The sequence below is a fragment of the Canis lupus genome, chromosome X (genome assembly GCF_048164855.1).
Source record: "Canis lupus baileyi chromosome X, mCanLup2.hap1, whole genome shotgun sequence".
Lineage (NCBI taxonomy): Eukaryota > Metazoa > Chordata > Mammalia > Carnivora > Canidae > Canis > Canis lupus.
Window position 1 is genome coordinate 124894092 of NC_132876.1, and position 25506 is coordinate 124919597.

General features: G+C 61.8%; 1 protein-coding gene across 1 annotated transcript; it reads right to left on the reverse strand.

The window, feature by feature from the left end:
* Positions 1-4436: 4436 nt before the first annotated feature.
* Positions 4437-13897, reverse strand: LOC140628033 (short stature homeobox protein). Its single transcript, XM_072816839.1, has 5 exons — positions 13372-13897; positions 10073-10281; positions 6120-6177; positions 5930-6018; positions 4437-4682 (listed from the first exon to the last, which is right to left on the reverse strand). The coding sequence occupies exons 1-5, from the start codon at positions 13643-13645 to the stop codon at positions 4437-4439; spliced, it is 876 nt and encodes a 291-aa protein (XP_072672940.1). The 5' UTR covers positions 13646-13897.
* Between the last annotated feature and the right edge of the window lie 11609 nt (positions 13898-25506).

Consider the following 25506-nt stretch of genomic DNA (forward strand, 5'->3'; position numbering starts at 1 on the left):
TTTTTTTTTAAGAAAAAACGTCCAACGTGTCGACTGTCACGCCCTCCCTCCCGCCGCGACCTCCCAAACTCTTAGAAGGAGCAAAGTGCCTCAAGAATTTATGTCATTGTAGTCAGTGGAGAGTCTGCAATGTGCTCCCCAGGGGAAAACTCTCAGTGAGAAGGGAGTCCCCCCCCTGCCTTTGCTTGTAGTTGGAAAAGTATTAAACTATCTGGTCGGAAGCCAAGTATAGGAGCAGAGGAGGCTGAGATTTATTATTTTCCGTGGGGGTCATGGGGTGGCCACGAGCTCGGACGTGGCTGCTTAATATCTCTACTGCTTCCTGTTGAAACATCCCGATGTGCCCCCCACCGCGCACCCCCGTGCCCGCAGCACAGACCACAGGTGCTCGTGGCAAAGCGTGCAAACCAGCTCACTCCTGAAACCAAGGCTTGTGCAGAGAGCGTGCACCCCAGGTGCACGGGGTGCAGCTGAGACTGCAGCCAGGTGGTTGCAGGGCAGGGATGGGAGCGTGGGCGGAGGGTGGGTGCGACAGGTTCCCTGCACCTGCTGTGGGTGGGGGGAGGCCGGGGAGCATCTGTGGCTCCGAAGGCGCTCGGGCGACACGCGGGGTGAGACGCACTTAGGGGGCGGACGCTGCAATTTTGGGGAGACACCTTCTGGATGGTGTACCTGGCATGCAGACCATCTGGGCACTGCATGCGGCCCTGTCCTCGGCTCAGTGAGGGCGACGCAAGCCGCCGTGCAGGGTCCCTATGCAGCTGGCACCTGCAGGGCATCCCCGTTCCTTCCACAGGACGCGGTGCCTCTGAATCCCAGCGGGTGTGGGAGGCACAGCTGCTCCAAGTGTGCACAACTCAGACACCTGCCCAGGGCATGGGCCTGGCACGTGGTCCCGCAACGCCACTGCCCTCCCCGAGGACACACCGCCCGCCACGGAAGGAGGCAACACGCGCATCTGTCCCCAAGAGACACCAAAAAGGGAACAGTGGCATTTCCCCAAGAACGTGTTGCTGCCAAGCCGGGCCACGGCCCTCCCAAGAGGGTTCCAGAGAGCACGAAAAGGCGTCGGGGGCTCGACGCGCCTTGGCGACCACAAATCCTCGTGCGGCGCCTGCGAGAACCCGCCGCAGCTCAACCCGCACCCGTGGACGCGCCCGTGGACCCCGATGGAGGCCTCCGGCCTCGACCCCTGAGCCGCGCACGTTCCAGGCCACGTTGCTCACCGCGACCGCTCGCTCGTGGGGCGCACCGTGAATGACTTCGCAAGAAACGGATCTCGTTTGGCACACAAAGCACCCACCGCGCCCCTGAATTTAATTTCTCACGCCCTGGGGGGCCCCGTGGCAGCTCCACGCCCCAGGCGGCGCACAGGCGGGCGCACAGGCAGGCGCACACGGGGGGCGCACAGGGGGGCGCACAGACGGGGGCGCACACGGGGGCGCACACGGAGGCGCACAGGGGGGCGCACAGGGGGACGCACAGGAGGGCGCACAGGTGGACACAATGCGCGGGCCCCGGGGTGATGGGCTGGCGGGCCACGAGCCACATGCATCCCATTGCAGGCGTCGCCTGCATCCCCGAAGCAAACAACGCGAGCGCAAAGCTGCAGAGGCCCACAGCGGACCCCAGCTCCTCGGACAATCCCATACCCGACGCTCTTGGACTTTCAGGGAGAAACAAGAGGCTGGATTCGCACGCGCAAGGTTCTCCGGCACTGGAGCGCGACGCCAGCCCGCCCCGCAGCACCTGCCACCCTTACATTTGCTGTGATGCTTCTCCTTTTTTGGGGGGGCGGGAGGGTCCCCATTGGTGAGGCGTATACCTGGCGCACTTTCCATGTTAAATCCGACCAAAGAAAGAAAGAAAGAAAAAAAAGCAAGAACAAGCATTCGGGGAGCCCACCCCCACCCACCACCCAGCAGGTCTCACCCACCAGAACGCCCAGCGCAGCCAGGCGCCAGAGACCCTGCTTTCAAATCTCCCGATTTTCTGCCAAGATCAAACCCCGTGGCCTTGTGCTCCTGTGGAATGAGTTTTCCGTTGCACAGGGAGTGGTTTATGAGGACTACGTTTTGATTAAAAATTATTAGTCGCTTTTTTTTGGGGGGGGGGGACCACACACACACACACAGAAAACAAACCAGGGATGGACGCTTTGTACCTGCAACCTTTGCCAAGGGTTGCATTTTAGGATGAACGTCGTTAGCTTTCAAGGATTCGAAAGGTATCGTGTGCATGTAAAGGAAAAATCCAGCTCATTTATAGGATCTTCTTTTTCTTCTTTTTTTTTTTTTTTAATTCACAGCCGTGTAAAAAGCAAAACTGCACGTATGAGGCTAACACGATAATGCCATTAATGCCTGGGCAGAAAAAATTATAATAATAAACGAGAATAAAAGTTGCACGTGATTTAAAAATACCGACTTGGCTTTCTTCATGTCTTTCTGTTATAGTAGAGCGTTACTAAAATTAAAAAAGAAAAAAGCCGAAGGAGGCTTTTGGTTTGTGTAGGGTTTCGGATGAGACACACCACGAGACACGTCCACACGGATGCACACTTCAGCTCCGTGAGAGGTGGAAAATGTTTCCTTACAAGGAAAGGCAAAAAAAAAAAAAAAAGAAAGAAAAAGAAAAAAGAAAAGAAAAAAAGATTTTTTGTTTGTTTTTTTCTTGGAAACATATAGCAAAGTTCATGGATCAGGAAAGAACATCGGCAACGCCAGATCTGGAAAGATGGAGACGTCTTTGGGGATGAGGGTGGGCACGTGGAGTTCCCCAATGGCCGGGGCCGGGTGGGGGCACCCGGGGGCGCACCGGCGTGCAAGGGGGTGCAGGGGGGTGCGGGAGACGGGAGGGCCGGCTGGGGACTGCTGGAGTGCTGGAGGTCGCGACGTCCGGGCGGGCAGGCCTCGGTGAGTAAGGCAAAGAGACAGGCGCCTGGTCGATCGAGGTAGACCAGCCCGGCACGGCCGCAGCCCCGAGGCCCCGCACAGCATGTGCCGAGCACGTTGCCCAAAGCCCGGTGCAGAACGGGGGGCCGTGAAGGCTTTTTGGTTCCCCGTCCCAGGAGCCTTTCCTTGCGAGCCAGCGGCTCCTTGGTGCTGAGCCAGTCGGAGCGGGCACGGGCAGGGGGCGTGGGAAGGTCGCAGGGAGAAGAGAAATCAGCCCTGCAAGTGGCCACCGGCTACTAAAACCTATCAGTGACTCGGAGACCCCAGTGTTGGGCGGCTCGGCGCATCCTGGCGCCCCAGCTTCGGCTTTTACCACCTGCCACACACCGGGGTTCCCCCAGAACCAGAGCACACTCGTCCCCACCGGCCACCACCCACTGGCGCCCCCATCGCTTTGGCGCTGGGCCCCCCTGCCCACCGGCCAGGCCCACAGCACGCAGGAAGAGGTAATGCCCTTCCCAGTCGGAAGCGGACAGGGTCAAGAGTGCACGGCTATTCTTTCTTTCTTCATTTCTTTTTTTTTTTTTTAAATCTATAACATTTACAGTATTGCACTTTACTGCACTTAGTTGCATTTCACTAAAGTTAATGCTGCATCAGTATTACACCTTAAAACCACGCGCCCCTGTGTCTCTATGCAACGTATCTGCGTCTGAATTCTGTAGAACAGCAAAAAAAAAAAAAAAAAAAAGTCAATTCAGGAATCAAATATTGGAAAAAGTTATAAAGTCGCCTGGTTCTATGGCACAAGGAATTCTAAACTTGCTTTGGGGCCAAACGTGTGCGTGAAGACCGTGCTCTCTCTGGTACAGGTCCACCCCAGCCCACCCCCCCGGAAAAAATAAAAGCGGTCACAAGGTGGGAGATGCAGCTGCCCCCCGCCCCCTCCCCCACCTTGTCCCGAGGTCAGGTCAGGTCAGGTCAGGTCGGCAGATGCGTTTCCTTATTGCTGCAGAGCACGGCCCTGGCCTGGCGGGCGCAAGTCCACTCTGGAATCCAGACCCGTCCTCCACGCCCTCCCGGGATGGAAGCGACGTCGTGGCAGTGAATAAAAGTGTTGGCAAACCAAGAATTGGCATCTTGAGCGGAGACCAGCCCCAGATCTCTAGTTTCATAGACTCTATGCTCTTCCAAGGTGTGTGGTGTGGGAGGCCGCATGCACAGGGTAGGAGCAGGCGCGGGGCTCCCCTGGGCGCGCGGGGCCAGGGCGCACAGGCGGCGGGCGCAGGGCCGGGCTGGCTGGTGTCACCGTCGCCTGCCGCCTCCCGCACACTCTCTGCGAGGGTCCGGCGGGGTCCTGAGGTCCCGGAAGGCCCCCTCCCTCGGCCGGCGGTGGGCCCCCGGGCTGCCCCGGGCAGGGAGGCCGCGCGCTCGCTCCAGGGCGTCCGTCAGTGCGGCCGTCGGGGGCGCGGAGGGGTCGAGTGCAGGACGCAGCGCGGGCGGGGCGGTGGGGCCGGGGCGGGGCGCGGGGCGCGCGGCGGGTCAGAGCCCCAAGGCCTCGGCGTGCTTGCGCGCCTTGAGCCGCAGGTCTGCGATGCTGGAGTTCTTGCTGTTGCTCTTGGCGGCGGCGGCCACGACGGCGGCGGCCGAGGCGGACTCGGCCAGCGAGGCTATGGGCAGCCCGAAGGGCGGCGGCGGGAACATCAGGTAAGGCGCGTGCGCTGCCAGGTGCGGGTGCAGGTGCGGGTGTGCGTGCGCCACGCCTTCCAGCTGCAGCTGTGCCTGGACCTGGGAGAGCACACTTGGCACAGTTAGGACGGGTGCGCCACGGGGCGCGTCCCCCCACCCCCGCCCCGGAAGGGACCCTTTCCGGGGAGCCCTGGGCCACCACCCACCCTCTGCCGGGCAGGGGGAGCGCAACTGTCCTCTGGATGCCCGAGTGGGCGGGGGCTGTTGGCTGCTTTGCACACGCAGAGCAGGGCAATCTGAGCAGCTCTCACACCCAGCCCCCCACCCTGCTGGCGCACACACCCCTGTCCTCGCCAGCATCGGGGCCGTCTACACCTGCCACCCCTGCCTCCCTTCTCCGCACTTGTGACGTGTCCCCGACCAGGGTCTGGGTTCTCCTTGCACACCTTCCCAGGGACGCCTCTGAATCCAGGGGGCGCATGACCCCACGTCCCGAGCGCTGGACGCCCTTATGGCTTTGGGCACTTGAGTCGGAGCGCGGAAGGCTCGAGCACCCGCTGTCTCAGGTGTGGATTGACTGACCCGCCACCCCACCATCACCACCCACACCCTAGCTGACCCGCAGAGGCCCCTGGACAACGCCGGTCCAAATATGCACCCGGGCCTGGTCCTTGGAGCAAAAACCCCTGCTCCCGAGCGGTGCGTGCACACACACCCCTCCAAAGTTGGGGCCTCCACGGGGCGCACCGGCTCTGCGCTGGGACGAGGCAGGGAGCACGTGCGCTGTGCGCGCTCCGCTCAGGGGCGCGCGCCTCCCGCACGCAGCTTCCAGCGCGCGCACCAGTGGCTGCATCCAAGCAGCCCAGTGACACCCTCGCCACCCCAGGGGCACGCAGGGCAGTCCCTGCTCTGGGCTCCCGGAGCTCCAGGTGGGGAGCCAGGCCCAGGTACAGCGGGGTGCACACACCTCCACTTGAGGCCTTGGCGCGGGCGGCGAGGTGGGGGTTGGGTGTCTACGCAGCGCCCCCGCCTACCCAAGCGCAGCGCGAGCGTCCCCGCGCCTCCACCCCCAACCAGGCAGCCTGGGTGGGTGGGATTTTTTTTTTTTCACTCTGAGTTTTGTAAAATTTTGTTTGGGTTTATATCCTGGCCCTCCCCAAGGTGACTCTTGGAGTTTTACAGCGTGATTTTAATACGTGCCAACGGGTGTATAAATGCCCCCTTGTAAAAGCGGCAGCCTTTCTTCCGCGGGGGCGGGAGCAGCGGGGGGTGAGGCGGGACGCCAGGGAGGCGGGGAGGTGGCGGCCCCCTGCGCGCGCGCCTCAGAAGGGAGAAAGACGGGCTACCTGTTGGAAAGGCATTCGCAGGGCGCCCATGTTCACGTAGGGCGCCACCCTGCAGGCGTCCAGGTGGCTGGCGGTGCCCAGGATAACGCCTGCAAGGGGAGAGAGGAGCCGTGAGGGCCGCCTGGGTGCGCTGGGCACCCCGGCGGCCTCTGCACCCCTCCCACCCCCACTTCCCAGCGTCCGCTCGCACCTTTATGCATCTGGTTCTCCTGCTTGCGGCACTTGGCTCTCCGGTTCTGGAACCAAACCTGAGGACAGAGCAGAGAGAGGCGCGCAGCCGCGTGAGCCTGCGGGGCTCTGAAGCTCGGGCTGCTTTACCCTCAGGACGGTAGACGGCGAGGGTGCGCGCGCCCTGGGGCGCGCTGGGGTCCCCCGGGCGCCAGGGTGCAGCCGCAACCCAGCCAGGCCCTAAGTGGCCGCGCCCGGGCCCCAAGGCGAGGAGCCCCTACATCCATATCAAGGCAGGAAGTGCGCACTGGAGTAGCAGGGCGGATTCCAGAACTTTCCACACAGTGTGGGCATTCCCTCCTCCACTGGGCCAGCCCCTGGGAGCGCCAGAGCTTCCTGCTCCCGACCTTAGCCGCCGGGGAAGCAGGCGCCCAGAGTGATAAGTAGCTCCCAATCCGGTGCCTTCCCGGGGAAACTGCCCCAACACCCAGTAGCTCCAAGCCCTCCTTGCTAAGCCTGGAGGGTCCCGGTTCCTGTTAAGGACTCATGAATGTTCTGGATTCACAAAGACCCAATAACTTCGGGCCTCAGCCTCCTTCTTAAAAAAAAAAAAAATCGAATTCTTGGAGAAAGGACATCAGTGGGACCCTCCGCAGTTCAGCTCGATCCCCAAGTCAATTTGGGTGCCAAGGATCCCACCCCTAAGCCTCCGCCCCAGTGGGCAGGCTCACAGGCTCCCCTTGTCCGGACGCCCCACGGTCCATATTCTCAGGCACAGACTTTCCCCTAAAGCTCTGTCCTCTGCGGCTTTCCTGCCACCCTGGCTCGACCTAATCGCCTGCGATGGTGGAACACTAATTAACACAAAGAAAGGCTTCCTGGGGCCACTGAGTCTGGGGTGCCCTGAGCTTGAGCGGCGCAGCTCCAAGTATGCCAGGGGGCTCCCCTTAACCCCCGGATCCCGGTTCCACGGGCGCCCTGGGAAACCTCACCACACCCGGGGAGCTTGGAAGCACCCGGGACTGCAGGAAACCTTAACTTTTCCTCCCCAGACTCGGAAGAGGCAGCTTTTTCTCCAAAGCGGAGCCACCGTCTGCCGGTTACAAGCAGCTTTCCAGAAGGTTCCAAAGCTCAGCCCGCCAGCCAGGCTACTGGGAGCTTGCAAAACTTCTAGCATGATCCCCTGGAAAGTAATCCCCAAAGCGTCCTCCCTTCCATCCAGGTCGCAGTGCACAAGCCCTTCCGGCCGGCATTCCCCTCCCCAGCTCACAGAATCCCTCCTCGCCCGACTCCCCGCACCCCTACCCCCTTCGCCACCGCCAACATCACCCCGGGGCCGGTCGCACGGGACCCCTCTGCGCCCATCCCGACCTCCTGCCTCTCCTGGGGGTCGTACCGGGGTCCCCAGGAGGCCCGTGGGGAGCAAACTGTGCCCCCACTGTGAGGCGCATTTGTTGGGGGGAGGGAGGGAGGAGGGAGAAAGAATCCTAATCCTATTTAAATCCAGAAAAGCAAAACTCCCTTTCCTCGCAGCCGCGGCAGCAGCAGCGGGGTCGGTGGGTGGGTTGGGGGGAGGTGAGGGTGGGGAATGAGATTATGTGAGATTATGAAGAGTAAAAGTGATGAATTAGCCAGTGCGTCCCGCGATAATAAATCAGTCTTGGGGTGATTCACGATCAATTCCAATTAGTCCCGAATATGCTAAGTAAAGCGCAGTACACTGGTTAAGCGGTTATATCTTCATTAAGGGCCGGTCGGTGATTCCTTTCACAAATGCCGTAATCTGATTTCTTTTTGATTCCCATTACAGACAGTGAATAATGACATTTAATTTAGCTCTGCGCCATAAACCCAAAGATATTTGTTGTAATTAAATTACCTCCTGCTCCTCACTGTGGTCTCATAACTTTCCATTATAACCCTGACAGCTGCGTGATATGAGGTGCCAGTACGACACTAAAAATAAAAGGTTAATAAGGACCAGCTTCCATAGGATCCCCAATTTATTTACAGCAAATTTCCACACTAAATTGAAACTCTATCCTTTAACAACGCGGGACAGGCTGTACCGAAAAGGATTACCCACCGCCTCGGAGCCGGGAATAAAATACGCGTCCTCCCGGGTGCCCCCCACCCCTGCGGCCCGCGGGGCGCTCCCCCCGGCGCCCTCCCCCTCGCCCCTTCTGCGCCCTGACCCATTCGTTTTAACTAATTGATTTTTACGAGCGCCCCTGCCTTCCCTTTACCCCGGCGACCGCCTTCCCCGTGGCCGGCGGAGAAATTATTCCTTCTGTCCGATTCCCATGTTTGTTTTTATTATTATTTACAGTCGTTAAATTTTAATTCGGCCCTGGATGGATCGCCACCGCCTCGTGTCCCCTCCCATCCCCGCGCCGCCCTCCCCGCCGCCAGGGCCACCACCCCCGCTTTGATTTTAGGGCTTTCTGGAGACCGGCGAGCACCCAAGAACCAATTTCCTGCCACTCCGGTCGCTCCCGCTAAGGTGTTAGTCCGTAATAGACTGCTGAAAGAAATAGTGTACAATTAAATTAGAAGTAATTTATTTTTATAGAAACAGTACATCAAGGCCTGGGAGATATTACAGATCCCAGGCAGAGAGACACCGGGAGATGACATAAAAGGTGATGTCCCCTTCAGCGAAAGTTTAATCTTTTCATTAATTTATATGCCGCGGCCCCATCTATCTTCCCCGAGAACGGCGGCCAGCGGGAGAGCCACCCTGTGACCGCGGCCTGGGCAAAGGGGCCACAGTCCGGACCCCCGGGGAGAGGCTGGCCAGCGGCGCGGGTGCCACCTCTGCGGACAGGAGCTGCAGGAGGTTGCGAGGGGACCTCGGAAAGCCTAGGCCAGGGCGCCCACTCCTCTAGGTGCAGCGCGATGGGGACCGAAATAACAACAATAATAAAAAACAATAATAAAAAAAAACTCAAATGAAATTGAGTCAAACACGTTTGTGCCTTCCGTTCGCAAGTGCGCTCGGGGTGGCTGCGGGGGGGACGACAGCGGGGTCGCAGTGTGTCCATCCTCTACACCAAAGCGCGGCGCTTGTCGCGCACTCTCGGTCCCCGCTCGGCAATATTAATTCCATTTATTTAAAACCGGTCCCCAGAGCCCGGGGGATGCGGACTCCCTTCCCTTCTGGGGCCGGCGCTGCTGTCCTGCTCAGAGCCTTGAGGGAAAGGACGGGAAGGCTGCAGGCCCGACCTCCCGGGGTCCCCCCGCGAGGGCACAACGCGGGGCAGGCGAGTTGGAAGCGGATGTTTGCCAACACCCCCGTCCCCCCCCTCCCCAGAAACGCGTTAATAAATGTAACTTGGCGTCTGTAGTGCCCCGGAAAGGCTGCCCAGCGCGTCCCCTCCGCACGTGCGGCGCACGCCCAGGGCCCCGCAGACAGGGGCTCGCCAGATGGGGCATCAGGAATTCATGCGCCCCCGCCCCGCGCGCCCCCCTCCGCCCGCCGCGCCCCGGCTAATCCGGCCCCGCGCGGGCAGCAGCCGCGCTCATCAAGATGCCCGGGGTGCGCGGCTCCCCCCACCTCGCCTCCCCTCCCAGGGGCGGGAGGGGAGGGGGCTGAGGGCCTGGGCAGGGGGGAGGGGAGGGAACAGAAGCAGCGGAAAGAGGTGAGGACACATCCCGACGCCGGGCCAGCCGCTCCGGGTGGGCACTCGCCCTTCGCGCTAGCCGAGCCGAGCCACCCGCGTGCGAGGGCCCCAGGCACCTCCGCCAGGCCCGGCGCCGGCGCGCTCCCGGCCCCCCTGCGCTCCCGGGAAGGGGCCTCCGGGCTGCCGAGCACGCGCTGGCGGGGCTGCCCGCTGCGCTCCCGGGAAGGGGCCTCCGGGCCGGGGAGCACCCGCTGGCGGGGCTGCCCCCTGCGCTCCCGGGAAGGGGCCTGCAGCCCCGGGCGGCGGTGGAGCGCTCCGGGCCTAGGCTGGCGGGGCCTCCCCGCGCTCCTACCTGCACGCGCGCCTCCGAGAGCCCCAGGCGCTGGCTGAGCTCCTCGCGCATGAAGGCGTCCGGGTAGTGGGTCTCGTCGAAAAGCCGCTCCAGCTCGTTGAGCTGCTCCAGCGTGAAGTTGGTGCGGCTGCGCCTCTGCTTCAGCTTGGTCTGCCCGTCCTCGTCCTCCGACTTCACGTCCTCGCGCTTCTCCTTGCACTCGTACACACCTGCGGGCGGGCGGGCGGAGGGCACAGGGCTGAGGGCAGGCTGCCCACCCCGCCCTGCGGCTCCCTAGAGCCGGGGTGCCCCCAGCGCCCACAAACAGGCCGGCGGCGCGGCTGACATGCAAGGGTGCGCCTGCAGGCGAAGGGGCCCCCGGCAGCAAGGGTGCCCCGACCCCCGGGGGGCTGCGTCCAGTGGCCAGAGCGGCCTCCAGGGGACCCCGCACTCCTGGTACACACTCGGGCATCACTGCACGTTCTTTCTGGGCCTAATCTCGCAAGGCTTTCCCCAAGGTGTCCTCTGTCCGGCTTTCCATAGCGACATGTCTTAGCCGGTCTCCTCGCTCTGCCTCTCCCAATCGGGTCTTCAGTATTATTTTAAGTCAAACAACTTTGGGCCGAATAGCCCGGGTGTCTGTTCCCCGCAAGAGTGTGGGGCTCTCCCCGGCCCGGCTGAGGTCCAGGCCCCAGCAAAGACGCCACCCCCGGGTGCTGCGCACAGACAGGGGCCGTGCCAGGCGGGTCGGAGCCTCCTCCCGATGCCGAGGAGCTGGGCGCACAGCCGGACCCCACTCTGGTCTCTTTTGCAGACCCAGAGACCAAAACTCACCCCAAATGCACGGCACGGGGGCTGGGGGCGCGCCGGTGAGCACGGCCCTCTGCCTCCAAGCGGTCGGCAGGCGGTGGGACACAGCCCCGCGGCCACCAACAGCGGCACGTTCTTACTCCAAAGACGGTGATAGCATCTGTGCTTGCTGGGGGAGCGGGACAGGGGCTGAGCCTCAGGTCAACATTTAGACCCTAACCAGACGCCTCTGCCACCCACCGCTGGGAAATGCAGCCCCTCATCGAGTGCACACGTAAAAGGCGGTTCCCCCACCCACGGCTGGGTGCCGGGCGGGAGCTGCACCTCCCTGGGCGCCTGCCATCTCCGTGCCTTTTCCCTGCATCACGGAACTTGCCGGGCACACTCACAGGCCACCTCTGTGCCCCAAGGAGATGTCCCCTGGTGTCAAGGGGAGGCTCGCCTTCAGGACACCCTGGCCAACGAGCCCAGCTGGAAAGCGGCATGGACGCAGCCCGGAAGGCCACTTCATGACTCAGCCCAGAAACTTACCAACGGGGAGACCCCAGGCGGCTGTGGGGAGCGGGCTCATGGGGCACCGCGCTCCCCGACCAGGATCCCGGAGCCAAAAGCCAGCCAGTCCTCTGTCCAGGCTCCCGAGCACGGGCACTTGACCCCGACTCCGATTTTAAATCCCCTCCCGCCTGCTGAAAGCGTCGCATTTCCAGAAACACCCCGTTTCTTCCCAGCTGTAAATCCTCGTCCTAGAGGCCGCCCCGACTCTTCCTTCCTCCCTCTTCTGTTATGTGTGACGCCAGGGATTGATCCCAGCTGAGACGCTGGCCTTCGGAGCCCCCCTGAGGACCCAGGGCAGGATTTGCAAAATCCACAGACTGCCTCGCTGTGCTCAGCGGGACGCCGTGCGGGCGCCCGTGACCTCGGGGTGTCTGCTGGAACCCCCAGGCCTCCCACACCTCCAAGCTGCTCCCGTCTTACAAATGCAGCCTGTTTTGTCTTCCTCTCATCCCTGAAAGGCCCCGACTGTCCTCGCACTGTCCTCGCGCTCGCTCGCACTCTCTCTCTCCCCCGCACACCAGGCCCTTTTTCCAGGGTCCCCAGCCTTGGCCATCAGGGTGCACAGAGGCCGGCGGACAAGGAGGAAGGACTGGGAGAGCCGGTCAGGAGCCACGGAGCTGGCCCCGGCTGCCCTAAACCCCTGAACTTGAGCGTGGGCCGTGAGGAGCGCCCTGCCCACAGCTGTGTCTTCATTACAGCAAAGTCGGCGAGCGCTCAAGAGCCAGGTGTGCCAGGTGGCGACCAGGGCTGAGCCCCGAGGTGAGGCAGGTCGTGCCCGGGCCGCCTGGGTGGCAGCAAGCCTTTGCCAGCTTGCCGCTTCCACCGGACAAGGCCTCAGAAGCCTACGTGGGTCACCCGCATGGTTGTCAGGCCGTGGCCCCGAACCCCGCCACTCGGAGACCGCTCGTGTAGGGTCCCCAGGAGCAGGAGGCCCGGGGTCTGTGTGCCCATGTGTGGGGTGGAGGATTGTACTTGGTGGGAGGCCTTCTCCGCAGGCAGGCTGACAGTGTGCAGGGCAGGAGCTGCCAGGCGGGTGGCAAGACTCCGTATTTCGTCTTTGTGATGAAAAAGAGACATTCCCAGCACGCGCAGACTGTGCCCCCCTGACAAATCTGGCCCGTTTCGTGCCTCTGCGTTACCTCTGCTGGTCGCCCCGTGTGGTCACACGTCCCCGGGTGGAAACTACGGCTGCCCGGCGGGAAGAGCCCCCAGAAATCCACCCGTCTCCCCCATCCAGCATCCGGGCAGCCGCCGCCACCACTGTCTGGAAGAGCAGAAGGGAAGCAGGCCCAGGGCGCACAGGGCACCCGCAGCTCCCTCGCCGGGGCCGCCTGCGCTCTGACAGCCCGGACGCCCTGAGCCTCCCCGGGGCCCTTCCCTGCGCGCCCAGACCGTGGCCACCTGCGGACGCGCGACTGGTTTTAATTTAGAGGCCCGCGTCAGCTCAGATCCAGCTTCACGGTTCAAGGGGAAAGTTTTCCCTAAGAGGAAGCCGCGCGGAGAGGCTTCCGCAGGCGGGTGGGGCGACTCAGGGACAGCCGGGACCTCCGGCCCGCGCAGCCCGTTTCAAAGGCTCGGAGGCCCGGAGATGCGCGTGGATCTGTCCTCGCGGGCGCCGGGGAGTGGACACCCGGAGCACCGGCACTCGGCGATGCCCTACAGCCGAGCAGCGCCCAATGCGCCCGGAGGACCCCCACCCGGGGCAGGTCGCGCCGGCACTGCCGGTGCCAACCCCGGGGAGCCCGCGCTGCAACGGCGCTTGGCCCCAGCGCCTGCCCGGCCGCGGCTCCCCGGCCTCCCCTCCTCTGCGCCCTGGCCTGTCCTTCCTTTCCTTTGCAAAGCCGTGCCCCGGGTGGCCGAGGCCTCTCTGCGGAGCACGGCTGCCCCTTCGGACGCGGGCTGGAGGGGATTCGGGGCGACGGGCACCGCCGGCCCGGGAGCGCCGGGCACCTTACCTTCCGCGGCCCTCCCCGTGCCGAACTCTTTCAGTTTGTCCTTGTCGCTGTCCACGTGGTCCTTAAACAGATGTACCGGACAGTGGCCGCTGCTCTCCGTAATGTCCTGCAGGCTGGATTCCGAGCTCCCCAGCTCCCGCGAGCGCGCCAGTCCGCTCTCCAAAACTTCCCTGTACGTGATCGAATCCTTCTTGCCGCCGCCGCCGCCGCCGCCGCCGGTCTCCTTGCTCTTCTGGTCGAAAGATTTGGATACAAAAGCCGTCAGTTCCTCCATGGCTGCCCGGGGGGCTGCGGGGTCCGCGGGGCTCGGCGGGGCTTGGCTGGGAGCCGGGCTGTGGTCCGCACGCGTCCCCGCGCGGAGAGGACGGTCCGTGTGAGGGTAGGTCCCTCCTGCTGTTATTTATGCCTTTCAATTTGAGATCTCACTATTTATACGAGGCCACCTCCGCCCAACCCCCCGCGCGCCCTGTCTGCAGCAATTAGGGCGCCCGGCTCGGCGAGGGCGCACGCGGAGACGCTATCTCTCCCCCACCTCCAGGCCGGCAATTGGCTTTCTTTTCATTTCATCACTGTTTGGCGTCTGAGCACCTTGGTGCGGAGAGGTGAGCATCCAGCTTTTTGAAGGGAGAGGGAGACGGCGCGCGCGCGCGCGAGCGGGCGCAGGCGCCAGCGCCCCAAACAGGTACCCGCATTCGCATTCCCTCAATGGCCGGCGGAAACCCAAGCCGAGGAGGAGTTTCTGGACGCTGCCGGGGTGCTGGCCGGCCGGGGCCGGGAGGCGCGCAGCCCCGCGCCCCTGGAACGCGCCTCTCCCGCAGGATGCGTCCGCGCGCGGCAATGCGGACACGCCGAGGGGACCCCGGGCGGCGGTGACGCGCGATCCACGGACGAGAACCGACTCGGAGACCGGGTGGGATTTGCGGGCCGGACCCGGCGGCGCGGCCCGCGGAGCGAGGGGGTGCAGCGGGAGCGCACGCGGCGGCCGGTGAACAGCTCCAGGACCCCGCGCCCCGACAGGAAGGGGGCCCACGTCCCCCCCGCGCGAGCGTGGACGCCGGGACCTCGGCGGCGGCGGAGGCGGCGATGCAGAGCGGCCGGCACCGCGGAGGCCGCGCTGGGGAGCACCGGGGCGCAGCCGGGGCGCGCGGCCGGAGCGCGGGGGTCCGGACTCGGAGCGCGGCGCGCACGGAAGGGGGCGGGGGGGCAGCGCCTGGAAACCGCTTGGGGCTCAGCCAGCGGAGCGGCGCAGCCGCGCAGGGACCCTGGAGGGCGGACGCTTTATTTGGGGGAAATACGTCTATCTGTGGTCGTGCACGCTGTTCCCAGCCAGGGGCTGCCCGCCGCCCCCTTCCCAGCGCTTAGGAGGAGCCACTTTCTCCGCGGCCACCGCGACATCCTTTCGCCATCCCGGAAGTCCGGCGTGTCAGCCTCTCCGCAAAATGTCATCCGCAAATAAAGTTGACTTTCCCCCTTTCCCCCCAGTTATGTGTCGGAACCCCGCGCCCCCCTCCCTCCGCCTCCCCCGCCCACCCCGGGGAGGGGGGACGCGGCCCGCGGCGGCGCTGCGGGGGGAGAGGGCGCTGCTGGGTCTTGCAGGAGCTCGGCCAGCGCCTTGGGGAGGGGGCCTTCCTCCTCGGGGCCCGGCCGGGGCCACCCTGGGTCCTCGGGCCCCGCCGGCACCAGGCGGCCCGGCCCCGTGTCCTCCGCGGAAAGAGGGGGACTGAGGGCTCCTGGGGCGTGCGCCGGGCACTGGGGGTCCGCTCGGGGCGCCCGGGTCCGGGGAGGGGCGGGGGTGTCCTACCCCCCGTCGGGGGAGGGGCAAGAGCAGAGGGAGCTGGGGCAGCGACCAGCTGTTTCTCTCCTGCTTCTTCCTTCCTTCTTCCTTCCTTTTCTCCCTTTCCTCCTTTTCCCTCCTCCTTCCTGGCTCCGTCCTTGTCTCCTTCCTCCCTCCCTCTTCCCTTCTCCCCTTCTTCCTTCCTTCCTTCTCTCCGTCCTTCCCTCCCCCTTCCATCCCTCCCTCCTTCCTCCCCCCCTGCCCTCTTCCTCCCTTCCATCCCTCCCTCCTCCTCCCTTCCATCCCTCCCTCTCCTCCCCCTCCCCTCCCTGTCCTCCCAGTCCTCGCCCCGGGCCTCCGTCCCTGCCCCGGGAGCCGTGAGTCTTGCGCTCCTCCCGGCCCGGCCGTGCCGCGGTGCCCTGCGCGCAGGGGCCGAGCCCGGGGACTCGGGGCCGCCGCCCGGAGCGGACTTCAAACGCGGAAGGCGCGGCCGCCCTCCCAACTTAACAAACAGGTCTTTGTCACCGCGGCCCCTCATCAAAGCGGAGGCGCGCGGATATCACACGGAATGACAAATAGCCCCTCATGCATTATGCAAGCTCCGGGTCGGCGGGGGAACCGCGAGGGCTCGCGCCGGAGCGGGGGTGCGCGGGGGCTCGGGGTGAGGGCGCCCGGCTGCGCGGAGCCGACCGAGCTGCCCCCACCCCTGCGCACCCTGCAGGGGAGCAGCCTCCGCACCTGGGGCCTGCAGACACCCCCCACCCCGCAGCTGAACTCTCTTCCTGGAGGAGTGCGGAGGAGCGAGACACAGAGCGAGACAGAGATCTCAGAAGCAGGTCCTGGGGAGCACACTCTGCACCCACCACGCAACTTTCTCCACTTGTGGGGGCGGGACCACGTTTCCTCCTCTCATCTCAGCCCCCATCAGCCCCAGGGCTCGGAAGCCAGGTCCCCAGGGAGGCCCCTCCGTGACCCTCCCCAAGGACCCCAGGCTCCCACGAGGCCTGGGCCATGCAAGGCCTGAGCTTCCCCTGCAGGGGAGAGGGCTCTGAGGCGCCCGCGTGGCGCCCAGGACCCCGTGCAGGGCTGCCCCCCAGCTCCTACGTCCTCAGGTGGCACCCCTACCTCTCAGGGAACGCAGCCCCAACCACGGGTCTGCACCCTCTGGGAACCTCCCAGCAGGCACCCTACAGGGACTCTGCATATTCAACATCCTTAAACCTGCAGAAAACGAAACCTCCCCTCCCCTGCCCCCCCAGCCCACCCCACACACCCCTGCAGCTACACCCTGGACTCCCACTGCACGGCTGACCCATGGTTTCAAAATAACCCTTCGGAAAGGACCCGGACTCCGCTCCTGGCTGCCTGGCTGAACCTGGAAGGCCTTGCTTGCCCTTCCTGAGAGTTGCCGGCCGCCGAAGCGCGTCCCCTTGTTTGACAAAATCAAACTTCCGGTGGATGGGGAGCCAAGTGGCCACCTCCCTGTCTCACTACTGGGGACCCCGGAGCGTGCAGCCCCCTCTAACTCCCTCTCCTCTCTAGCCAGGAGCTGACGAGGCTCTTGGATATCTTCTCCTTTAAAGACAGAGACCGAAACACCTATGCGTCGGCTTATTATTCATATTTTAGCCTTCGTACCACCTATTTTTGCTCATTGAAGACGCGGGCCGGAGGCCGCGCGCAGGGTGGGGACACGTTATGAAATGTTGCATTGACATTTGCACTCGGGCCACTGCAGGCGGGAGGGGAGGGTGCAGACCCTCCCGGGGCTGGCGGGGCCTCCGCATAAGGGGAGCTTGTCTGAGCCTCCGCAGAGCCGCTAAAACAAGGAGCCGCTCACCCAGAGGACGGAACAGAGTTTTAAAATCTCAACGTGTCTCGGGAGAGCATGGAAGCTTTCATGTGTGCCATGCCTTCCCCCCCTTCCAAGTCTTAAAGAGGAAACGGGTTGCAGGGAAGTTTGCGGATAGAAATGAAAGCACATCTCTTTCCCTGAGAACAGCAGCGACAACAAGAAACAAAATAAGTCGCGAGGCCCGGGAGGGAGCGAGGGAGGGAAGGGGGGTGGCGAGGAGAAGAGGGGATCCGGTTTCGGGAAGAGAAGTCAAGTTGCAAAGCGGAGCTCCAAGGTGCAGGGCTCGCGCGCGGGTCGGGATCCGTGTCCAGATGTCACCGGGCGCCCACCTCGCGCGTGCGCGCCTGCTCCCCGCCGCCCAGGAAGTCCCGCCAGGCGGCTGCGGGCTGCCCCGGGGTCGTGAACCCCTGACCCGCTCCTGCGCGTGCTGCGTCCCGCAGGTTCCAGCTGCGAGGGACGAGGAAACAACATGCAATAAAAGTAAATACAAACGCCGGGAGACCTGGTCCTCCAGATGGTTAGGCCAAGGCGGAGGGGGTGGGAGGGCAGCTGCACGCGACTGTGGGGTCCTGCAGCTCCGAGGCACCGTGGGGTCTGCGGGCGGGTCCACATTCCCCGGCCTGGCCCTGTGTGCACACCCTCCCACCCCGAGGGACAGCACAGCGTGGGCACCCCCAGAGCCGTCCTGAGCCCGTGGCGGTGTGCACCGGGTCGCCCGGGAGGCCGGCACCTCTCCCTGTACCTGCGCTCGGGGAACCGAGTCCTTTCCGAGCGCCCCAGGCCTCCCCGAACTCTACAGACCCCCACCCGGGTGAGGCCGCCACAGCTTGAGGCCAGGCCTGCAGCGTCTGGAGCCTCCTCCCCGACTTTCCCCCAGCTGCACAGCGTCGGGGCCCCCGGGCAGGCGCCCAGCCGGCGTCCCCGGGATGGGCAGGCCCACGCGCAGTCAGGAGCCGCAGGAAACGGCACACAGCTGCCTCGCCCTCCCCGCCTGGCCGCCGAGAGCAAGCAGGGTGCACTGCTGGTGGTGGTAGCGGTGCTGGGGGGCCTTTCTCCCCTCCTTCCAAGCTTCTGCCCAACTGCACAAAACAAGGGGGCACTAGACCTCGTACTGATGTAACCCACTGGGGACCCCGGTCTGCAAGGCACGGTGGCTAAGCTGGGATGTCCAGGCGCTCCGGCCCAGCAGGGTCCCCCAGAAACCGAGCTTGAGACTGTGGGGATACAGCTGCACCCTGTAGCCCGGGCACCTCGGTGCCATGTGCCAGGCCGTCCCTCTGGGCCGCCCGTGCCAGGTGGACGTAGCCCTGGGTGGGGGGCAGGTCACAGACACCCCGACCACGCGGTCGTTGGCATTGTTGGATTTTAACAAACCATCTTTCTGGGCTTGAAACAGGTACATTTTCATAAAAGGACGGGGCTGTGGACGGCGCTCCCCTCCCCGCTTACACTTGCAAGGCCAGGGGAGACGGGGTGACCGATAGTCACAGACTTTGGTGTTTCCCCGCACCTCGTCCCTAAAAGGTGTGGCTCGCGGTTTCGGAGACCCTGTTTACCTCGCGTCTCTGCAGCGCCCAGCAGCAGTTTGGGCCAGTCTGGGATCCCCACCCGCCACCCCGCTGCCGGTCACAAACCGGTCACCTGAGCACCCCCAGGGCCATCTTGGGGTCCCCAGGACGAGGCATTTTCAAGGAACGTGCCTTCCACCAAGCCGGCTGGCCTACTTTCCCAGCGCCGAATCATCGGGAAGACAATTTCTATTAATAATAAGAAGGGAGGGGGTGTTAATGGTTTTGCCCGAAGAGCCAGCCTCTTTAACAACAATGAACCCCTCCCCACACATTAAATATTTATCAGTATCGATCACACGGGCAGGATTTTACAGATGTGCTAACACACCTCCTCGACAGAGGGGCTCCTTGTTTTCCTTTTTCTCCACCCCCCCTCCTCTCCCTTTTAAATTTAGAAACCTGTGTTTCTGCTCCCTCCTTACGCTGCTGCGTATTGATTTACACAAACATCCGTGTTTCCAATGCGGGGCTAATAGATTTTCATTACGGCGGGCTCTGTTAATCCAGCTTGTGAATGGATGGGATTGATCCTGTCCACCAACGAGACGGGGATGATGTTAATAAAGGGCGCCGTGGGGGCCGGCTTTGCTGTCTCCAGAGGGTGGGCCGCCTGCGAGCCTGGCACGGCCCACCCAGGAAACCTACTTTTGATTATTTCCCCTTTTGCTCGTTTTTTTTTTCTTCTTCTTCTTCTTCTTTTCTCCACTTTGTCTCACTTTTGCTACAAACCCCTAGGATTTATTTAGGGGAGGATGCAAGATTTCTACAATAGCCCTTGATGCAAAAAAAAAAAAAAAAAAAAAAGCACATTTAACAAGACATATCCTAGGAGAGCAATGCTGTTTGCTTTCCGTAGGGTTTTTCTTTTCTTTTCTTTCTTTTTTTTTTTTAAATTTCCTCACCGTGTACTTTGTAACATATGGTGGACATTAAAACTCTTTGCTTTCAGATTTAATCACGGGACCCTTGCTCTATGTTTTATTTAAGAAAAACATTATTTTTTCAGGGAGCAAAGCAGTTTACCGCCAAGGACATCTAAAGAGGGCCGTTTGGTGGAGACCACCGCTAAACAAACAATGGGGCGGGCTCCTCGGCGATGAATACATTAGGCGCTGGCAGGGAGCAGTTTCTGCGGTAATTAATGTTGCAGGAATAAATCTGAGGCGTGTATTTGGATTTGCACTCTCGGTTCTGGCGCAGGGCCTCCGCGAGAGGACGGGGGAAGAGAGAGCCCTGTCTTCCTCGGCCCGAGCCCCCTCCCACCCCACCCCAACCCGGATGGGCCTTCCTGGTACGACAGGGGCAACAGAGGGCTTTCAAATCAGCTCCAACCAAACGGGGAGGTGGGGGGGGGCGGCTCGACTGACCTCTTTTGCCTCCTCTGTCCAGTTTCAAGATACACACGGAAGGAGGGCATACATGTGGTGCCCACGGCCATCGAGAAGGAGTTTTCTTTTTTGGGAAGTTAGGCATCCCGGGCGCCTGGACCTTGTGCAGCAAGTTAGTAGCACCCGTGTGGCACCCGGGGCCTCCGGGGGCACAAGCAGGGCGCACAGGATGCTGTCCCTGTGGGCCATGCTGGACGGATGCCCTCGAGCGTGCTGCCTCGTCCCCAGCTCGGTCTGGCTAGCGTCCCCCGGAGCAGGGAAGGGACAGGACACACACAAGGCCCCCGCTCCAGGACCCCGTCCACCTGCACGAAGTTTGCAAGGGGCTCCACACCCTGGGACTGCGCCAAGCTCCAAGGAAGACCAGTGCCACCCCGGTGGGAGCCGCTGGCCCACAAGCCCTGCACTCAGGGAGGCTGAGCACCCTCCACTTCCCGATGCCACCTCTGCAAGGGGAAAAAAAAAAAAAAGTCCAGGAAAGGAACTTCCACCCTGTAGAAAGGAGAGCATTAATTAGTTGGCCAATTTGTGCCAAAGCGATGCGCCTCGGTCCTCCCGCTCCAGAGGCAGCGCCCCCTCGGGAAGCAGGCCCAAGTTGGAGCGCCAAGGGCGCAATCCGGAGAGAGCTGGTCCGGGTGCACGTGCGTCGGGGCGCTGGGGGGCCCCCCAGGACTGCTTGGAGCCAATCTGCCCATCATGGAAGCCCCGGCGCTCGCCCCTGGGGTCCCGAAGGACCCTCCGTCGCCGCACACCCGGATTGAGTCAGAAGGTGGTCACTGAGCCCGTTCAGCTGCCCCCCTCCGCGCCCCAGGTCCCTGGCACACAGCTGGCCTGGCCTTCCCGCCGGTGGGGACGCGGCCTGGGCGGCCCTGGTGCGGGGCCTGTGCACCCGCGCGCAGGACGCAGGGGTCCCGCTGACGCCCCACGGTGCGCCCTTGCCCCGCGGGAGCTGGAGAGCTGGCCGGCCTCCGCAGAAGCGGGGAGCGCACAGACCTGGGGCATCTGGAGGCCGCGGCGGGAGTCGGCGGGGATGCGGGGCCGTGGGGGTCCGGGCGCGCCTCGGCTAATTGGGTATCCGAGGCGCAGGCCGGGGGGGCCCAGTGCGGGGGAGGGGCCCCGGGGCGAGGGGGGAGGGCCGCGGCCGCACTCCTCGCCGATGGCCTTTCCACCCGCGGCTCAGCCTCCTGGCCTGAGGCGAAGCTTGGGGCTAGACCCGGCTGGACACCCGCCAGGAGCCCACCTCGGCCGGCGGCGCGCAGCACCGCCCCCTCTTCGCCAGGGGCGGGCCGCTCGCGGGGGAGGGGGCGCGCCGGGTGGGGGAAGGGAGCGCGCAGGGGCCTCTCCAAAGGTGCGCGTTGGGGGGAAAGGGGGGCGCCGCGTCTCCAGCCCCGGCCTAGCGCAGGGAGGCAGGGAGGCAGGGAGGGTGGGGGGCGGGAGGGGTGCTGTCCGGCCCAGGATGCGCAGGACGCAGCCCCAGCTCCCCATTTCTGCGCGCAGACCTGGGCACAGGTCCCGAGGGATCCCACCTGCCCCGAGGGCAGGCATGGGGTACGTGGGGAGCTGGGCCCCCAGGCCTGGCCTGCACTCCCATTCCTTCCTTCACTCACCCACCTCCCTGTCTCTCCGTGGCCCCCAAAGCAGACTCCCTCTCTGCTGACACCTGCCAGCACCTGCACGCTGGCTGGCTCGTTGTGCCCACCTGGGCCTGCTTCGCCTCCAGCCTTGGTTCTGAGGATAGAGGGAAGCAGGTTCCAGGGGAGCCAAAAGGATGCCAAGGGGATGGCGGGACCTGCGCAAGGAAGCCCCCAGGCACCCAGCCACCCACCCAATTCTGCAATGCCAGTGTCCTCACTTGTGCGACGACCAGAAAGGCAGCAGGTTCAGAGGTTGCAGGTGTTCCCAGACTCGGAGCAGGGGTTCCCAAGAGCAGAAGGCAGAGCAAGGGTCAGAAGGGGCTTTGGGGGATCCCTGGGTGGCGCAGCGGTTTGGCGCCTGCCTTTGGCCCAGGGCGCGATCCTGGAGACCCGGGATCGAATCCCACATCGGGCTCCCTGCATGGAGCCTGCTTCTCCCTCTGCCTGTGTCTCTGCCTCTCTCTCTCTCTGTGTGTGACTATCATAAATAAATAAAATCTTAAAAAAAAAAAAAAAAGGGGGCTTTGGGCACATGTGTAGATCCCCACGGCTTCAGGGGCTTCATGGCACAGCCAGGCTGCTCCAGCTCACCAGAGGTCCCTCCCTTTGGCGTGCTTCCAGGTTCTATCTTCCGGGCAATGGACACGTTGCTCCATACAGGCCAGGAGGGGGGTGTGGGTAGAGCACCCCCAAGGCCGTAATGTAACCGGTCAAACATGGAGGAGGACTCAGCGTCCAGGAGGGGGTCACCCACATCAGCCCACACCCACCGCTCCACAGCGGGCACCGGTTGGGGGAGAACTAGTGATTTTGACAATACTTCAGGGTTCACTGTGCAACGGTGTTCAGGCATCCCTGGGACCCCTGCCTTTCCAGCTGGGCTCACGTGAGAATCATCGCACGTCCACAGTGTGGAAGAAATCGGTCCTTTCCTCTCACCACTCCCTCCACGCTGGCTTCAGAGCCACCCCCTAGAGCGAGCCTTTGGAGAAGGGATGTTCTGTATGGATTCTTTGTGTTGTCACCACACCCTCATGCCCTCTGTGCAACCGTAATTGTTTCCTTACATGCAGATGTAGTTAAAGAGGGACCTTGAGAAGTGGACACCATCCTGCGTTATCCGGGTGGACCCCATCTAATCATAAGGGCCCTTAAAAAGCAGGGAATTTTTGCTGGCTGGAGTCCAGGAAATGCCAAGTGTGAGATGGAGTCCACCGGCCGTGGCTGGAGGGGACCTCGTGGAACCGGCGACAGGAATGTAGGTGAATCTCAAGAGCAAAGACCAGCCCTGGCCAACAGCCCCGCAAGGAAGACACACCACTCCTACAATCCCCTTTCCCCCAAAAAAGGAATTTCTCCAAATAACCCGAATGAGTTTTGAAAGCAAATTCTTCCTCAGAAGCCCAGATCAGAGCCCACCGAGGTTGACCCCTTGATGTTGGCCTTTGAAGGCCTCTGAGCAGAGGAGACACAGGTGAGGCACCCACATTAGGCTTCAGTTTGGGGGCCCAACACAACGGTGGGGAAATGAATGGTACTGTTGGAAAGGACGGCTTGTTACAGCAGCAACGGGAAATGAACACACGCATTTACACAAGCACCGCTCATATGCCAGGTGCTGGGGGCACAGACGTAAATCAGAGCCTCCAGGCTGGAGAAACTCTTTAAGCAATGGGGTCAAGAGAGGTGATATTTTCAGAAACCGAAAGGTGTCGGGGAGACCTTGTGTAGAAAGGATGCTCCAAGCACAGGAAACAAGGACAAGGCCAGGAGGCTGACATCGATGAGCCATGTTGTCGAGACATCACAGAAGGACTGAACGCAATGGACATGGGAGACAGCAGGGGAGGTGGTGGGAACCAATCAGGTTCAGAACACGCTTTGGAACTAGAACCAGCAGGTCTTGCGTATTGACAATGAGGCATAAAGGAAAGAGCTACGTGGGGGCTTTGGCTCTCAACCACACACACTGTGTCACCTACCAACATGGCAGAGGACTTGGAGGGAATTTGTCTAGGTCATTTGTCGACTTTCAGGGGGGTTCATTTGCCTTGTGAAACCTGCCATGCCTCTGACATGTTTTGTTGACCATTGGATTGGTGATTCTGGGATCAGGGAGGAAGAAGAGCTTGAGATAGTCCATAGATCTGGGAATCGCCAGGGGAAGCCACCAGACTCCATGGCATTCCCCCAAGCAGAGATGTACCCAGAGACGGGAAGAGGCCATCCACTGACCTTGAGTCACTCTAGACATCAGTTGGGTCGAAGGTTGGGATGTCACGAATCCAACAAACCGAGAGGGAGGGAGACCAAGAGAGGAAGGTTCTGGAACAGAGCATTTTACGGCAGAAGAAGTTCCAAATCAACATTATCGGAAGATTACCAGGGGATTGTTACCAACTGCCAAATGCTAACGATAACTCAACAACCCCGAAACGAGTTCCTCAGAAGACATCGGTAGGTAAAGCTTACACAAGAGAAAATAGAAGACACAAGTAGTCTACCTACGTCATAGTAGAAATGGCAGTTGTGATGAGTAGTCTGACCGCAAAGAACTCTCCAGGCTCTGATCGCTTAGTGAATTCTAACAGGTGGGAAAGTCGACCTTGTCTCCAGAGATTCTTTTAGCCATAAAACAGGTGTGTGTGTTTGGCGGGGGGGGGGGGGGGGGGGGGGGAGTTGCTTCTTAACTCGTTCTGAGAGCCTTGTGTGACTCTGATAACCAAATCCACATGCAAAACATCACAACAAAGGAAAATGATAGACCAACGTCTGCCGTGAACACACACGCAGAAATCCTCAACAGACTATTAGCAAACGGAAGCCAAAAGTGCATTTATTACGAGAATAACAATACCCCATGACCCGGAGGGGTTGCTCCTTCAAGGTTCAACTGACATTTTGTAGTCAGTCAATGCAATGCACATGTCAAGTAGAATAAAAGGGCAAAAATGGTGTGAACGTCTTAACGGATATGGGATGACGAAGGGATCCCCCCAAATTCCATCCTTGTGATACGTTCGGGATTCTTCCTGTGAGCTCTAGACAAGTTTGTACAAGGATGTGTGCAAGGATGGGAGATGTGGGCTGCAGCCCCATGGTCTTGCAATGCGTTGTTCCCCTCCTGCGGCTGACGTATTTGAAGACCTTTGACTGGATTATCCTTCCCTGTGTCCCCAATACCAGCAGACCATTTTGCAAATCCCCTTCTGGCACCTGCTACAAACTCATCCAATCCCAAAGGCGTGTGGGAGCCCCTTGGCCCAAACGCATTCTCTGCATGCAAATTAAAAAAAAACAAAAACAAAAAACTAAACATTGCAAGAGGAAAAGTGTGCTGATTGCATAAATTTAAGGATTTTTCCCCCTTATTTGGGGCAGGAAGATTGGCACTGGAGCCAGATGTGACCTTGGCAAGGTCATGTCTTATGGAAAGCAGGAGGTGAGCTCACAGCCCCATCTACAGACACGGTGGGGCTCTACAACCCGGTGGGGCTCCGTGACTCAGTGGCACCTCACTCACGCTCTAATATAAAGAAATGGTTGCAGGGTTGGGGCGCTTGCATAAGAAAGAGAATCAATAAACACCTCAGTGGGAAAGCTTTAAGGGATCCTCAAAAACAGACTTTGACCATCCTAACTCTATTCACCAAGGAACCCTCAGTGTTGCGTTGGCTTGTTGTGTCTGCACACTATCCTCAGTAGTTTTTTGTTTTTTTTTTTTGCCCCGTGGCCTATGTTGTAATTAAGTCAAAAGAGGCTCCCGCTATAAGCAACAGGTGCTCCGGAGGCAGGGACTGGCGCTGGGCCTTCTCCTATTTTTAAATTCACCAGAAAGTCACCCTGAAGGTCGTAGTCTGTGGTCAGCAGAGTGGCTGAAGCAGCTGAGGGACAGCGGGGAGCTGTTTTAGGG